Here is a 16,182-nt window from a genome sequence, read left to right as displayed (position 1 = left end):
GGATGAAACTATTCCCCCAAGTCCTGACTTATGATTAAACCTAAGATAAGAAACACCAAACAGTTGGCAGGTTGACATTTGCAAGTGGGCATATATTTAAACTGTGCCTTTTTATTCAGGAAACATTCTAAATAAGCAGAGTATCATTCAAACATACTCTGATGCAGGTTATTTCAAAAGTAGTGCATTAGTATTTCTATAGATCACACTATGGAATGAAACCTCATCCAAGACTAAACTTTCTGACAAAATAAGCCCCCTACCTGTTATACTGGCCAGGATAAACAAGTACCAAAAACTGAATGACGATTAAAAATGGATTAAGAAATACAATGTAGGTATAGGCTTGTTTGCATACCATTTGCTATAGTCTTCAAAGTAAAAGCTTGTATAAAAACAAATGTCATTATTGACAATGGAATAATGCTAAGTAGTTATGTCTTATACACTATAGAATACAAACGAATATGTCATTTTTAAAACCTGTTTAGCATTTTGTGGTTTGTTGTAATTAAATAAATTATAACTCTAAAGTCTCTGGACCTTGATTGAATGGCTCTTATGTCTGTACTCATTTTATGTTTGATATTCAAGCTAATGTGTGCACCTAAAATAGCTACAGCATGTGATGGTGGTAGAATTTCTAAAGGGCCAGTGTAATTAACAACATCAATCAAAAAATGATAAGCTTAGCACTGCCTTCTCAGCATAGACACTGCATTAGCAAGCAAAGAGAATGTGAAGTAGTACATGAGCTGGGGCATTTAGGACACTGCATTATTCAATAAGATGCCTATTAATGTGATTAACATCAGCAATAATATCATAAGATATCTAAAATGATCCCATTATCTGCATTATTTTATCAAAGCTTCATATAATGAGAAATTAAATAATGAAAGATATGTGTTGGATAGACAGGATTAAATTCTGCAAATCCACTGTCAAGAAGTGAAGAAGGATCAGAACCCTTAACCCCTTAAGTGTATTTGACAGCATGAATATTAACATCACCAGTTACTAACACAAATAAGCAAATAAGGCCAGTACAAATGACAGTGTTTCCTTTCCTAAGTAGTGCCAGTGCATGCAATATAAAAATTAGAAGACTAAAAGGATGTTTGATTTTAAATTAATGTTGTACTAAAAATACCTTTATAAGTCTGTGCTGTGCTTCAATACTATGTACTGAAAATTTTGTATTACTTAACATTTGTTTCAGCCAAGGCACTAAAAATGATGATGTTGAATATACACATTGGTGTATAATTAGGAAAATGGATGGATGGAAGTTTACCATTCAAAAAGTTTAGTATGGTATCAATTAGTCAATATTTTCAGCAAATTCAAAATCTTATGAACTTTATGGAATCAGGGCATTGCTGTTCTCATCAAAGTCAGGATTGTGGACCAATATGGCCACAATGAAAATGAGTACCTTACCCTAAAATCTTACCTTTATAAATCAGTCTCTTATTTTTCACAGTATGCTACAAAATGCCAATGCCCTTAAAAGGTTTAGATTAATGGCATAGCTTTCAGAAGACTTAGTAAACTAGAAATTTGCAGATGGTACTAAAATCGGAGCAATGATAGATACTCGGAAGGTTACAAAAACAATTAAAAAAAAACTCGGACAAGCTTCAGAAGTGGGAAAACACTAAGAAAATTAATTATAAATACAAGAAGAGAGATACTGCCTACAGGAAGCAACCTCTGACAATTAAGATTTATGTTAACACAACATTGTCATCATCTAAGCAATTTGCGGAAGCTTTTAAAAAGGCAAATGAAATGTTAGGTGTATTGTAATAATGGTTGAATAAACGACAATGGATGTTATGCTCAGACTATATAATGCAATAGTAATGCCGCATTGGGAGTATTTTGTGCAATTCTGGTCAACACAGTATAAGAAAGACATAAAAGCACTTGGAGTTGTGTAAAGGAGAACAACTGAGTGCATCCCAGGACTTAAGGACATGTCCTACTCCAACAAGCTTGGAGAATTAAATCTGCTTAGTCTCAAGCAATGGAGACTGTGTGATTCTCAAAGGCATTAACAAAGTAGGTCTAGCCAGATTCTTTCAACTTAACAGCAAATGATGTATTCAAGAACTCCACTGGAAATTACGGATTAGTGCATGTAAGACTGAAGCCAGGAAGCACTTCTTTACTCAGAGAGTTTTAGGAATCTGGAAGAAACTAATAAGACTTGTATTTGAAGCAGAAATGTTGAAAAGTTTTATGAAGTATCTTGATGAGATATTAAGACGTGTTAGCTATTAGTTTGTCAAATTTCTTATGTTCTAAAGAAATACTCCATCCAAATCTTTTTTAATATATATTACAGCAAATTATATCAAAACGTCTATGAAAAAAATCTCATATTACTCATGTTGCATAATCCACATGTGAAATCATCAAGTTGTATTCTAGCAATGTCCCAAACACATGTATTCATGAAATGCTGTTAATTAAATATAATATCACTTCTAGAAAACACTCTTGTGAATTAAAATAGAACACACTTAGATGGGAACAAGCATTTGAATTGTGGATATACCTAACCCCCCTCATTCATTGATCATTTGACATGCCTAGCAACCAAGCAGCATCATAGCAAACAAACACACAAAATGGTAGTTCCTATGAGAGAAACAAAATGCACAAAATCATAAAAAATTACTTTAAAATGAAATAATAAGAATGTAAACAATAAAGCAAACATTTATTTATTTATTCATTTATTATTATTTTGAATATTATTCATTTTATTAAAATCAAATAGCATTCCACGCAATCAAGTCAAGTTTAACAAAACTAAGTTCAAAATAAATTACCCTCCCCATGAGAAAGAGAGCTAGGCCAACAGAGTAAAACATTAAACTAGTAAAAATATGTAAATAGATGAATTAATAAATGATCAAAAATAAATTGAATAAAATGGAGGGGAGAGAATCTGCTTCCTCAATTTAAATGCTTATTCTAAAATGTTATTGATTAGATCCTGCCAGATTTTGAAAAAGTTTTGTACAGATCCTCTAAGTGAGAATTAGATTTTTTTCCAATTTCAAATAGTATAAAACATCAGTTACCCACTGACTTAAATGAGGAGAGTTACGATTCTTCCAGTTGAGCAAGATAAGTCTACATGCCAATAGTGTAGTAAAGGCGATTACAGTTTGTTTGTCCTTCTCCACTTTAAGCCCATCTGGAAGCACACCAAACACAGCTGTTAATTGACTAGGAGGGACTGTGACACCAAGGCTGTCTGAAAGGCATTTAAAGATTTTGGTGCACGCCGAAAAACATATGGCCCAATGAGGCTGGAGCTTGATTGCAACGTTCAATTGAACTGAATTTAAATATAACAGAATTGCTATACTAATTTTCACTTACTAATGAATAGACTTGTTGATGTCTTGAATACATCTTTGCGATTTCAATACATTGTGCGAAACATAAAATAAATGGAACAAAAGCAGCACTCAAACCCCCCTCTTCATCGATTTTTAGCAGACTCTCAAAACTCACCACCTCCTTACCAATCATGCCGCTTTCAAGTTCAGGTTTATTTTGATGTATACATAGTATAATGAAATCCTTACTTGTATGTATCGGTGCTGTAATACTAACAACAGTGTCAATACAGAAACAAACTGTGAAAACATCATACATTAAACATAACATCAGACAATTCAAGAAACAGCCATGCAGTTGTCATAATGAGTCTCTGTTGAATAGGTTTATGAACTGTCATCACAAACTGTGCAAGCACGCAGAATCCTGTAGATTCCTGAGAGGGTCAATTCAGAGATTTCATCTTATTCATTTTGCGTCGCTGCTGGTTAATATACATAGGGAGGATAAACTTAAAGAACATTGCAGTAGATATTAGGATTTTTAATAGAAATACAGCATCCTTCATTTTCAACAACTGCTAATGCATTAGAAACCAATTATCAGTGGTTTTTGACAGCCTTTCAATGAACTTTTCTTAACTGTAATATTTAAATATTTTATACTAATTATGTTAATACAGTTACATTTGTGTTTAATCTTTTTGAAACAATTATGAAATTAAAAACATATATTTTATAATAATTTAATGTGAACAGTATAAATAATGTTTTGTTAAGAATGCACTTTGATTTGTACTTAAAATCCAATATAGTAAGATGGTTTCACCTATCGCTGGTACATGTTGTGAAAAAGACTTCCTAAAGAAAAGAAAATTATCAGCAATTAACTGTAAAATTTTGTGAGAATATATGGATTTCGATTTAATTATAAGAAAAATTGGCATTCTTTATTTACTTTTCAATTATTTGAGTTGGACCTGCACTATCCAAAATTAATGACTTTAAATATAAACCTTTAGTGCAATCTGAGCAGGTCTAATCTTGTCTTACTGCCACCTACAAGCCTGTTATTGACAGCAGCAGCTCTTTGTTAGCCAAGCCAGTTTTGTTGTGTGTTTGGTGGGAAAGGTTGTTATTTATTTTTATTAGATTTATGTGTTTTGGGACCTTCTGTAAAATTTCAATTTCTCCTTGAGAACAAATAAGGTGTAATCTAAATCTACTATTACATTATATTTCTCTGACAAACTTGTGCAATATTATATATTTTCAAATTTATGTGTAAACTTTTTAAAACTGATGCAATTAGCAAACTTTATTGTAACATTTTTATAAATCAGTAAACAATCTGTTTATGAAAAGATACATTGCATGGCTTACTTATTATAACCATACCAAACCAACTGAGAACATTGTGCTAAGTTTTCTGAGTATACCTGTGGGAATCTGTTCCAATTACAGGCATTACCTATAGACTCTTGCTGTTTCAATTCATTTTATCTACCTTGGGAGTAGATGACATTTTGGTAATGATAACAAAATAAGAGTTCTGTCTTCAAAATTTCTTGACAACTTCCTAGAGGGTGAAAGGGGTTGAAGAGTTATAGTACACCTAGCAATATTATTACTAACACCTATACATACTTGATTGAGCTTATTTTTTCCTCTACTAAACATACACATTTTTAAAAATAAAATAACCTTTTCTTGATGAACAATCAGGAAATGTTTCAGGTTCATTCTTAGTTCCTTGTTTTTTTTAATGTATGTGAGAAATGTGTGCTATATAATTATAACTATAAATAATAACTTTGCATATCCTTGCTTGTTGTTAGTTTTTTACGACATAATTATACCTTATGTTTATACTACAAAAAACAAACAAAAAAAAGAAAGTAAATAAAATCTATGGCAAGTCAAATTATCATTTAGAGATGTCCGTATTAAAATATATCTTTAAATATTTAAAGATATATCTACCACAAGATCTTTATCATTAAATCATTTAAAGGTATCAAAAAATTAAATATATATTTAAATTAATCATCTATTAATTATTTGACAATATATGTAATATGTGTTAATATTTGTTAAAGTCTTTATATAAACTAAGATATAAACGATATGATATAAACTAACTAAGATACTCTTAAATCAGTTACAGACACTTTAAATCCCTTCCTCTTGATTTAGGGATAGGGATGTTCATGAATAGTGATGAGCCAACCACCCTGTAACTTTCACTTTGCTGTGAGTTTGACAAAATCACAGGAATGTTTCAGGTACTTCAAGAAATGCATTTAAGTAAATGTGGAAGGAGGAATTAAACTAGTTTTGAGTTAATTATAATGGTGCTATGGTGGTTTATTTGTCTCTAATAGCTTGGGAAGAATCTTCCAACTATGTTGGACCAATTACTGGGGCCAAAAAAAGGTGATCTGAGCTGTAAGCTACTGTATCCCTAACAACAAAAGATGCCGATAAAATGATTACCACAAGCAAAGTACAACAAATGACCACACGCTAGCCATAAGTAAAAAAAAGACATACAGTGGAACCTCGGTAATTTCCCCCATAGGACTGTATGTAAATACAATTAATCCGTTCCAGACCGTACAAACTGTATGTAAATATATTTTTTTAAAAGTTTTAAGCAGAAATATAGTTAATTACACCATAGAATGCACAGCGTAATAGTAAACTAAATGTAAAAACATTGAATAACACTGAAAAAACCTTGAACAACAGAGAAAACTAACACTGCAAGAGTTTGCGCTATAGCGCTACGAACCGCTTGCTAAAAACACTTTTTTAATGAGTTTTAAGCACAGGTAAAAAAACGAACATTTGAAAAATCCATAATTTAATAAACCAGCAAGAAAAGTAACATTGCAACAATGCAGGCTACGAACCGATCGCTGTAAACAGAAGTGAAGTGGAGGTTAAAATCCAATAGAAAAAGTTCTTCATTAAATACAATGAGGTTAAACAATGCTTGGATCTGTCTCTTTAAAAACAAGCCTTATGCGTCCAGCCGTCTCTCTCTCCCGTGTGTGTGTGTGTGTGTGTGTGTGTGTGTGTGTGTGTGTGTCTTCCCCTCTCGCTCTCTCTCTCTCTCTCTCTCTCTCTCTCTCTCTCGCTGCATCAGCATGCACGAACCAAAAGGGAAACTGGCTTGTTTGTATACCGAGCCTGTGGTTGTGAACAGATGCAAAAGTTTGGCAAACTTTTTGGTCGTAAACCGATTTGTACGTGTTCCGAGATGTTTGTGAACCGAGGTTCCACTGTATATATCTCTCTATTATAATAAAAAAAATCCTGCAATGAGACAAGACATTTTGAAAGATTTTTTCAAGTCCCGCAAGCTGAGACTTTGGCCAGGAGATTTTTTCAAGTCACACCCTCCTTTCAACCATTTTCAACCACGCACACGGTAATCTCAGAAAGTATAACGGTGTAAAGAGGTTAAAAAACGCTGTCACGATACAAATGCAGAGCAAGTTAGAGATATTGAAAATAGTCAAAATCGAAAGTCTTAAAAAACTGATAGTACAGATCACATTAACGCTAACAAATGGAAATTATTACTCAGTGAAATAACACAACAGCGAAAAGAGATTGAATATATGGACATAGGTGATATGACAGATGTATGTAGATATTGTTCGGAGACTTGTAGATCATCCAATTTGTGTTGCCATCAGGGAAAAGCCTGCGGAACCGAACAGAACTCCAACCCCCATGAATCCCTGGGGGAGTCCGAGGCACTGCTGCAACCCAGGGAGGCTCCCATACTGGGCTTCCCACCCATGTCCCCCTGGCAGATATGGTGAAGGGGTGTCCCGGCCAGGTATGGGCCGCAGCCATCCGTCACAATATATATATATGTATGTGAGGGGGAGTCAAGCTAAAGTTAGAAAATGGGATTTATTGGAAAATGGAACAAGCCTTAACAAAACTGATAATGTAATTTGTCAATATAGTCTCCACCCTTCTCAATGCACTTGCGCCACCTGCCTAGATGTGCCTGGATTACAGCAGAATAAAAGGGTTGTCTTGTCCTCTCAACCACTCGTGCACCTGAGTTATTGTCGAATACTACATACCGAGGGGTACTACAGTCACTAGTGCAAGTTACTGTGACTTTTGTTAGATTAATGTTTGCTTTAACAGATACCTAAGTGATATCCACATCTGCATGATTGTAGTACATTGAAATGTTTGACAAAACATCTTATGCACTGTGAACATTTCATCCAAAATCATGGGCGGATGTAGAGTATGTTACTTCGATGGCACTAGCTCAAGATGTTAATGCAAAAAAAAAAAGAAAAGAAAACAGAATAGTAGAGGTTAGTAGTTTACAAATCTAAACAAATGAATGATTTTGCAGTACATATTATAATCTGTAAGACCTCTTGTAAAAAAAGAAAAAAAATGTGAAAACAATACGGACATACTCATGTAAAAAAGCTCACAATATGGTGGAAAATTATAATAAATAAATGCAATATACATGTAAAACCAATATAGTGCATGGATAAAACCAGTTTTCACATATATGTAAAACAACAGTACATGCACATAACCTAGTTTAGTTTATATGAAAATCGATAGCATATTCATTCAGTACTCCTACAGCCACAAAGTTCAAATACAAATGAGCAGAATACACACTGTCACAAAAACGACTAAGAGACATCAGAAAGGTTTGGGGCAGTCACCCTTATAATATGCCCTGGCTGCAAAAGGTAATGACTGAAAGTTGTTCATAGGTCAGAGTCCAAAACAGAACTGATTTAGGTAGTCGAAGATGGTAGCTTTATATGCCAGGAACTGGAGTGACGTCATCAGTGACGCCGGAACCCGGAAGTGACATTATCAGTGGTGGTGCCAGAATCCTGTGGGATTTCCTGTGGATGGTCTGGAAGGGATTGAGAGAGACAGTCAGTGCACCTCGCCGGCCCCTGGTCTGGCATGGAATTACTTTCATTCAGGCCCTTTAGCTGTCTCCCAATTGCACATGTGTGACAACACTTAAACCAATATGATTAATATATAAACCAATAGTATACAGTACATCCACAAATGTTTTAGGCAATGTAGAAATTATAAATATATATAAACTACTCATTATATTTCTTATCTATAAGCTAACCTTGTATGTCCTTAAAGCAACACTGTATGCATTCTTTAACAAGCCATAATAAAAGCCCATAAACCAACAGTGCATATGAATAAAACAATAATGATAAAAGACTGATGCCAACAAATATATTTTCTTGAATCTTATGTATGTTGCTAAAACTCTTTTTGTCTAAACTACAGCACACTTTATAAGCCTTTTTTTATCTATTCCCCAAACACGTATCCTGCCTCCAAAACCACTATGCGCTTCACAATGGAGCAGACGTGTGCTTGGGGTTTAAGAAAACAATGGATTAGTGTAGCTGCAAAATAAACCCTACCCGAACTAAAAGAAAGCTTACAGCTTGCCATGTTTAGTGTTATTGGTCACCTTAGGCTGCAGCTGATCAAATCAAACAGCATTTTGTACTCGGTCATATACTGCCTATCAAACAAAAATGTTGTTTTGAAAAAATAAAACTGTTATGTCCTGGCTGTCATTACATTTAAAAAGACAATGATACTATTATCCCATTTACGTTCAACCACTCTCTCCCAAACAGTGGTGATTGATTACTCTTTACTACATATAATGTGAAAATGGCAGTTTACTCATTCATTCTCACATGTGCATCCACAACTCCCTGTAGGCAGAGAGTTTCCCCTGTGTATGTTCTCAAAGTAATGACCGTTAGAACCAGAGGTAAGTGTTTTAGCATTGCCTCATATGTCTCTGTTGAAATGAAAGAAACTGCTCTGCCAGTGTCTAGGTTCGTTTGTAATGAAACTGCATTAGTTTCTAGGCTTACAGTGATATGCAGGTGTTGTCTCGTATGTGACACCTTATGTAATGTGAACTAAGCTTATCAGTCATCACTGGGCCCTTTGCCTTTTTTATACACAGGACATACATCTACAAATGCATTTTAAACCAAGTCTTTTATCTTATTTCCTTTTGGCTTCTGTCTTGTGGTTGTTCTGTCTTGGCTATGAAAACATGTTGAAGGTGTCCCTTCTGCATTACTTTTCTGATCCTAATACCAACAACTCATCATCATTTGTTTGTGGTATTATTTGACAATAATTTACAGTAAGGCCTCCACTGCATTGTTGAGACTGCAAACGTAAAAATGAGTCTAGTGTCATGATTTGTCCATATACAAAACTGTCAGTACATCCTTTGCATAGTCTCTAAACCCTTAGTATTTTGACAGTCTTTAACATAGCCACATACTGTACTCATCTACTGTCTCCCACCTCCTTCCTGATTTCTTCTCATTGCCATTTTAGCACTCACATATTTTAAGACAGACTAGACCCATGCTGCTGCATGTGGAGTTTACTGAGGATGTAAATAATGCATTGCATTACTTTCATAGTAATATATTGTATATGAATAAATGACTCTTCCTTAATGCATAATTAAATAAAAGGAAGCAATTTAAAGACACCTGTATTTCTTTTAAAGTGTAAGGCCTTTCAATCAATTCAAGATGTCTGGAATTAATTTAAAGATATTTTTAAATGGCTAAATATGGTAACATACCTTTCAGTGATAAATTCTAGTAGAAAAGAATGTAAATTATAATTTAGAGATATCCTAAATTCATTTTCATATATCCTTAAATGGGTTAGATAATCTAAAAATATCTTTAAGACCTGTTTACGCAGATATCTTAAAAAAGTATTTTCAAATATCTTAACTGTATTTTAAGATATCTGTAATTGATTTAAAGATATCTAAAAAGCAACCAATAAAAAATACTTTGGATATGTAATTGTCAAATTAGTGTAAGTTATTGTTGTTAGAGTTAAGTGACACTGCTACTATTCTCTCAAAGATTAAATTATTATTAAATGATCAGACATACTCCATGTACTGTAATAATACAGTTGCTATTACATGAGCACATTTTATATTGTCTTCATTTCAGTAGCAGTTATAATACCTGCTGTAAGAAATGATTCAGAGACACCAACTGTGGTATGAATGAATTAATGTTTATAAAACACGATAAATAAAAATAGAGCACAATAATTTAATTGCAGAAGTGTATTCCTAAAAGTTACTGTATTGGTGTAACTAGAATAGTCTTAATTTGAAGCACTTATTGTGATCTGAACCGCTGAAAATTCGTATTTGTCATCATTTACATTAACCTCACAAATTATTTTTTAAATTGACTTTGCACAAGTATAATCTTGCATGTAATTAATTATACAGACATAAAAACTCTCTGAATTAGTCATTTGAAAACAAGAAACAGATTCCTTATATAATATACTTCTTAAAATAATAAAAGAAAACATCTGAATATGACTTAAGAGAACATTTGCTCCATGGTTTCTGTTCTTGAAATATTTGCTCAGCCTAGATCTTTTGCAATCCTTAGTAATGAGAAAACATATATTGTTAAAGTTCATTCTGATTTTATGAGTTTGGGCCTATGAATTCTAATAATATTTTACACAGGAATACTACAGGTTGACAAAAAAATTACATCTGGCTAAAAAACACAGAAATATGGATAGAAAACAAATGAAGTGTCCCATTTAATTTAGAGATTTGTGAAAGATCTTTAAGGAGGTAACATGGCTTTCAATTTACATTAGTCTACCACTGCATCATACTTACATACTTGGTTCTGAAAATGCACTTAGGTCAGATTTACGAGACACCAAACATCTGTGGTGCAACTGGTGTTTTTCATTGTTGAAACACAGATGGCAATGATAAAGTGTTTCAAGCTTTAGAGCACAGCAAAGCAAAAACAAAATATATGGATCTTTTGTTTCAAATCATTTTTATTTTTGCCAATGGTGTATCTTGAATATTGACGTAAAACATGTATATTTGATTGCTGATATTGCCTTTTTTTAAAAATAAGATAAAAACGCTGCTTTAACAGTTTAAATTTTCACTGCCTTTAGTATAGAAATTCTGATTCGTGATGAACTTCCATACTTCCTAGAATAACAGAAGTTAGTTACAGCAAGGCAAATTAGCATTTAGAGATATCCCAAAATGTATTTACAGTAAGATATAGTAAGAGGTACTTCAAGAAATACCTTTTGAAATAGGAATAGGAAAGTTCACAAGAAGAGATATAATAAAATAAATTTTTACATATTTTAAAATGCATATAACTTTAATTTGAAATATATGAAAAACATTTCAGGATATTTTTTAACTCTAGAATCCCTGAAGCCTACGAAAAAACTTGTAATCCCGGGCCATCTTAAATTACTTCACAACTCTCAATTAGCATCTTTTGTTTTGCAAATGTGTCAATCAGCACAGGCAGCCTGCTATCCCATCCCCCACTGACACAGCTCAAGTTCTCTCAGCTCAACTCTGTTTATCTGGGTGTGAGGTGCCTGGAATCATAGAGGATAAATAATATATCGTCATTTGGAATACATACTTTTCATGTGTGTTCCGTTTCCATGTAAATGTAGGATGACAGGAAATGCGAGGCAGGAATTATTACATACATAACTAAAACATAGACATTTTTCATATTTTAGTAATAATTGAGAAAATGTAGACATGAAGTGTATAATGCATGAAGACTTAAGTCCAAATATCAAATACAAAGTCTAATTATGTACTGTACACATAGTTTTAGTGTATTTACTATTTCTTCTTTTCTGATATAGTACTAGCGTGTTGTACCGTGTTAGCCATTATGGATGTAGTGAGAAATTAAGCAAAATGACACCTTTTATTGACAAATTAGAAGGATTATAATATGCAAACTTTCGAGGAAACTCAGGCCCCTTCTTCAGGCAGTTTTGTTGCCTCAAAAGCTTGCATATTGTAATCTTTCTGGTTTGCCAATAAAAGGTGTAATTTTGCCTGACTTTTATGATACTTTCAAACTAAAATGATGAAATGATACAGACTCCAGAAGCCTTTCCATAATCATTCTGTAAGATTAATAGAAGTAGAAATGTCCCATTTTCTAATACAGAAAGGAGCTTTTGTAATTTATTGCCACAATGTAATGAAATCACACAGAACTCTAAATCAATTTTAGGCCTTTTGAATACCTTTAGTTAAATATGTTTATGTTGGTCAAGCAAGGCTTTAAAATATTGGTATTATGGGCTGTAATACTTTGCATATTACAGAAGACAATATGCTACAATCAAGATGGAGTGTGACTTTTACCAAATGTGACTAAATATTATTTGTGTGTATATTTGTTTTTTAAAATAACAAATATATTGAAATATTTTAATAAACTGAAGTAACAAAGCTAGGTTTTAATAGTATATACTGTAGTAAGTAGTAAAACAAAAAACTTTGCTTTATGACTGCTGCTAAAATAGCTCATGCCATCAGTTTGAATAATTAGATGCTCTAGTTCTTAATTACACACAGTTATCATTTTCACTGAATATTAATAGATCATCTCAAACAATATCCATCTTTTAAAATTAACATTTTCAAAAATATCTTTTAAAAGACTGTTAAAGAAAGCTTTCTTTACATGACACATTAATACTAGAATTACCAGAGCCTACGAAAAAACTCGTAGATCCGTCCCATCTTAAATCGCTTCTTAAAACTGTTCACAGCTCTCCACCAGCATCTATTATTTCCACTCTAAAACTCCAGTTCACTCCCAGAAAATCAATCAAGGCATGAGCTGGGAGAAGTTTGTGCACGTTCTAAGTCGGTGGGGGGATGGAATAGCTGGCTGCTTGCAGCTTGAGTTTATCAGCACATTTAGATGACAAAAGACACTGGTGGAGAGCTGTGAACACTTTTAAGAAGTGATTTAAGGTGGGATGGATCTACGAGTTTTTTTGTTGGCTCTGGTAATTCTAGTGTTAAGCTATCAGAATAACAATGTACAATTTTCTGTCAGAGGTTACTCTGGTTTTATCTATGTGCACTGTGGTATATTTGACGTTTGAAGTTATTTGTTGAGGATTTTTTTTTTTATTCTAACATTGGGGTACTCTCATTGTACTTAAAGATTAACTGGTAAAAGGATGAGTAACAAAATGAGTTTGGAATTGAGCACAGTATGAGATAATGCTTGCATACTTTTAAAAACTATATGCTAGCTTCACAAATATATGAACATATCAATTAATTAGGATGGGAATTTTGAATTTTCCATTGTAGGTAAATATGTTAAATTGTAGAAATGTTATTTAACTAACTTGAACGTTTAACAAGCCATAATAAAAGTTAAAATGTACAGTTGTACATTATAAGAACAGCTTTTCAATTGCCAGCACAGAATATGCTGAACCCATTCCAGTTTTTGACATTTAAAGAATAATTAAAGCTTCTGCCTCTTGTAAGTGTTAATGTACAGTATGTGATATTTAAAATTATTCTTTTTTATGATAGTTGTACAAAATATTGAAAAACAATTATTGCTAATTTAAAAATGGTTGTCATCTTATTTCCTAGATGATCTTGTTTTAAAATGGTTTGTCTTGATTGCATTGATTGCATAACACAATATGTTAACACTTAAAAACAGAAATATGACTGTGCCTAAGTAAATTCAAGATGTATTTTAGTTTTGACTGTTATATTCTAAATTACATATCAATGTTTATGTTGTAATATTTGTGAACCTTTACACATCTATAATCAACAACACAGTGTGTACTTTGCTTAGCAGAGTTCTATCAGTCATTTTATCTTAAATCAGTTATGCCCAAGATTAAAAAAAGCCTACCGATTTTTACTTTCTAGGTTTCACTAGTTCACCTTTTGAAAACTGTTCGGCTGTTAAGACTTTTACGGTTGCTGCAGAAATTGGATCGTTATTCTCAGCACAGTACTGTAGTCCTTACACTGCTTATGTCAATGTTTGCCTTAGTGGCCCACTGGATGGCATGCCTCTGGTACGTCATTGGAAGAATGGAGATGGATGCTAATAATCCATTTACGTGGGATATTGGTAAGACATTTTTATATTCATTGACTTATTGAAAATAAATTATTAGTAAATTGATTATTCTGTGTAATGTGGATACTGTTTAATAGACTCTGAATAAAACTGTAAGACAATCACCATTAAAATTCCTTACCACAGTTCAAAATGCTTTGATAATCGCTTCTCACGGTGTCTGTTTAGAATAAAAAGCTGCCTTTCTTTTGATTTTTGTTTCATAACTTACTAGGTTTGTAGTAAAAAAAAGAAAACACATTTCAAACAAAATATATTGTTGACTTTTGTAAATACTTAGTGTTTTTACTTTTAAAATTGGTTGTGTTTGTGATTGCATCTTTAAAATTTGAACCATTTTGTTACTACAGTAGAAGTTCTCTTGGTTAAAGGGTGACTAAGAAGTAAACAGCGGTTGTTTTTTACTATTTATTTTTGTTTATCAGTTTTTTATTAAACTAAATCAGTTTGCTTTAGTCGGTCTTCTGACTATCATACTCTTCATATTCAAGATTTTTGACTTTTTTCCTTTATCATTTTCCCTTTTGCATTTGTAATTATTTAATGCCTTTACTTATTTATTTTGTAAAAAGTATCCAGAAAGTAGACATTCTTGGTGTCATTACGCTTTATTTTGTTCTGAATCCAATGTTTATGGCCATCTTTTATTGTTTGTATATTTTACTGTAATGCCATATAAACTTCCTTTTAATTGGTTACTTTCTGCCTCAAATTCAGAATACATGTGGAAAGATTTGATGTGCACTTGCCATGAAAGTTGGTTTTAGAGTGCACTAAAACTGTAGACTGTTTAGCAGTTGTAATTGTTACCCAACATCTTTCGACATTGGCTTAATCAGAGCACCTCAAATCTATACCTTCTTTCAATTTTCAAGGTTAATTGTCAGGTTTCCAAATGCACAAAATGACTTTTAATCATTTCTCTTGTTTGCTTTATGCTACCAGATTCATTTTAGATTTTCTCCTATAAAATAACAATTGGAACTATGTTTTTATTTAGCTATTTATACAAATCAATTTATGGGCCAATTTAAGTAGCTTTTTGGAAACTCTGCTCTTTTTAGAATTTTTTAAGATGAGATATGATAAAAAAAATAATGCAGGCTTTTGTGATATTTTAAGACATTCTTTTTGGAAAGATACAAAGAGATGAGCTGGCAGTTATGAATTATGTGTGTGAATGTATGTAGTAAAGTGCAAACAATCAACTATGTTGACAATTGTTTTTTTCTTTGTTTTACTTTAGTGTTTGATCAGACTGTGAATATATATTGTATGAAATCACATGAGGGAGTTGTTCCCTTACACCATGTTAAAAAAACCTTTAACAAATTTTTGCTAAAGTCAAGTAATATTTATTTAAAATCAGGCCTTGAAATACTATATAGTGTTTACAGATAATAAATTATGTATGTTGTACACAAAATTTTAAGTTAAAAAATACATATTTATATGAGAGCCTATCCGAGCAGAGTCAGATCCATGAGGACCACAGTGGCTGTATGCTTTTTTGTTCCACCCCAGTTTCTTAATTAAAAGCCTGTTATTACTACTGAAGCAATTATTGGTCTTGATTATTTTTGTGTTTTATTTTAGTTAACTCATTTGTCAAAGTTCATACCATTTAATTGCATATTTTACTCTAAAGTTTATTCAAGTGGATTTAAGCAGATTGGTCCCTGTTTTTTTTAACCAGCAGCCAATTAATGATGAGATGTAAATTATGAAGGAACTAGAAGTGCACCTTC

The 16,182-nt window shown here is 32.6% G+C and overlaps 1 protein-coding gene across 2 annotated transcripts in view; it reads left to right on the top strand.

The window, feature by feature from the left end:
* Positions 1–16,182, top strand: part of kcnh8 (potassium voltage-gated channel, subfamily H (eag-related), member 8) — a 262,905-nt gene that overhangs the window by 153,554 nt on the left and 93,169 nt on the right. For both annotated transcript variants that reach the window (XM_039737375.1, XM_039737374.1), the window contains exon 7: positions 14,218–14,425. In XM_039737375.1, coding sequence (XP_039593309.1) covers positions 14,218–14,425 — 208 coding nt within the window. The remainder of the gene's footprint in view (positions 1–14,217; positions 14,426–16,182) is intronic.

Source organism: Polypterus senegalus, chromosome 15 (genome assembly GCF_016835505.1).
Source record: "Polypterus senegalus isolate Bchr_013 chromosome 15, ASM1683550v1, whole genome shotgun sequence".
NCBI classification, from domain to species: Eukaryota; Metazoa; Chordata; class Cladistia; order Polypteriformes; family Polypteridae; genus Polypterus; species Polypterus senegalus.
The sequence above is the reverse complement of the archived record's forward strand: the minus strand, read 5'-3'. Positions and strand labels throughout refer to the sequence as shown.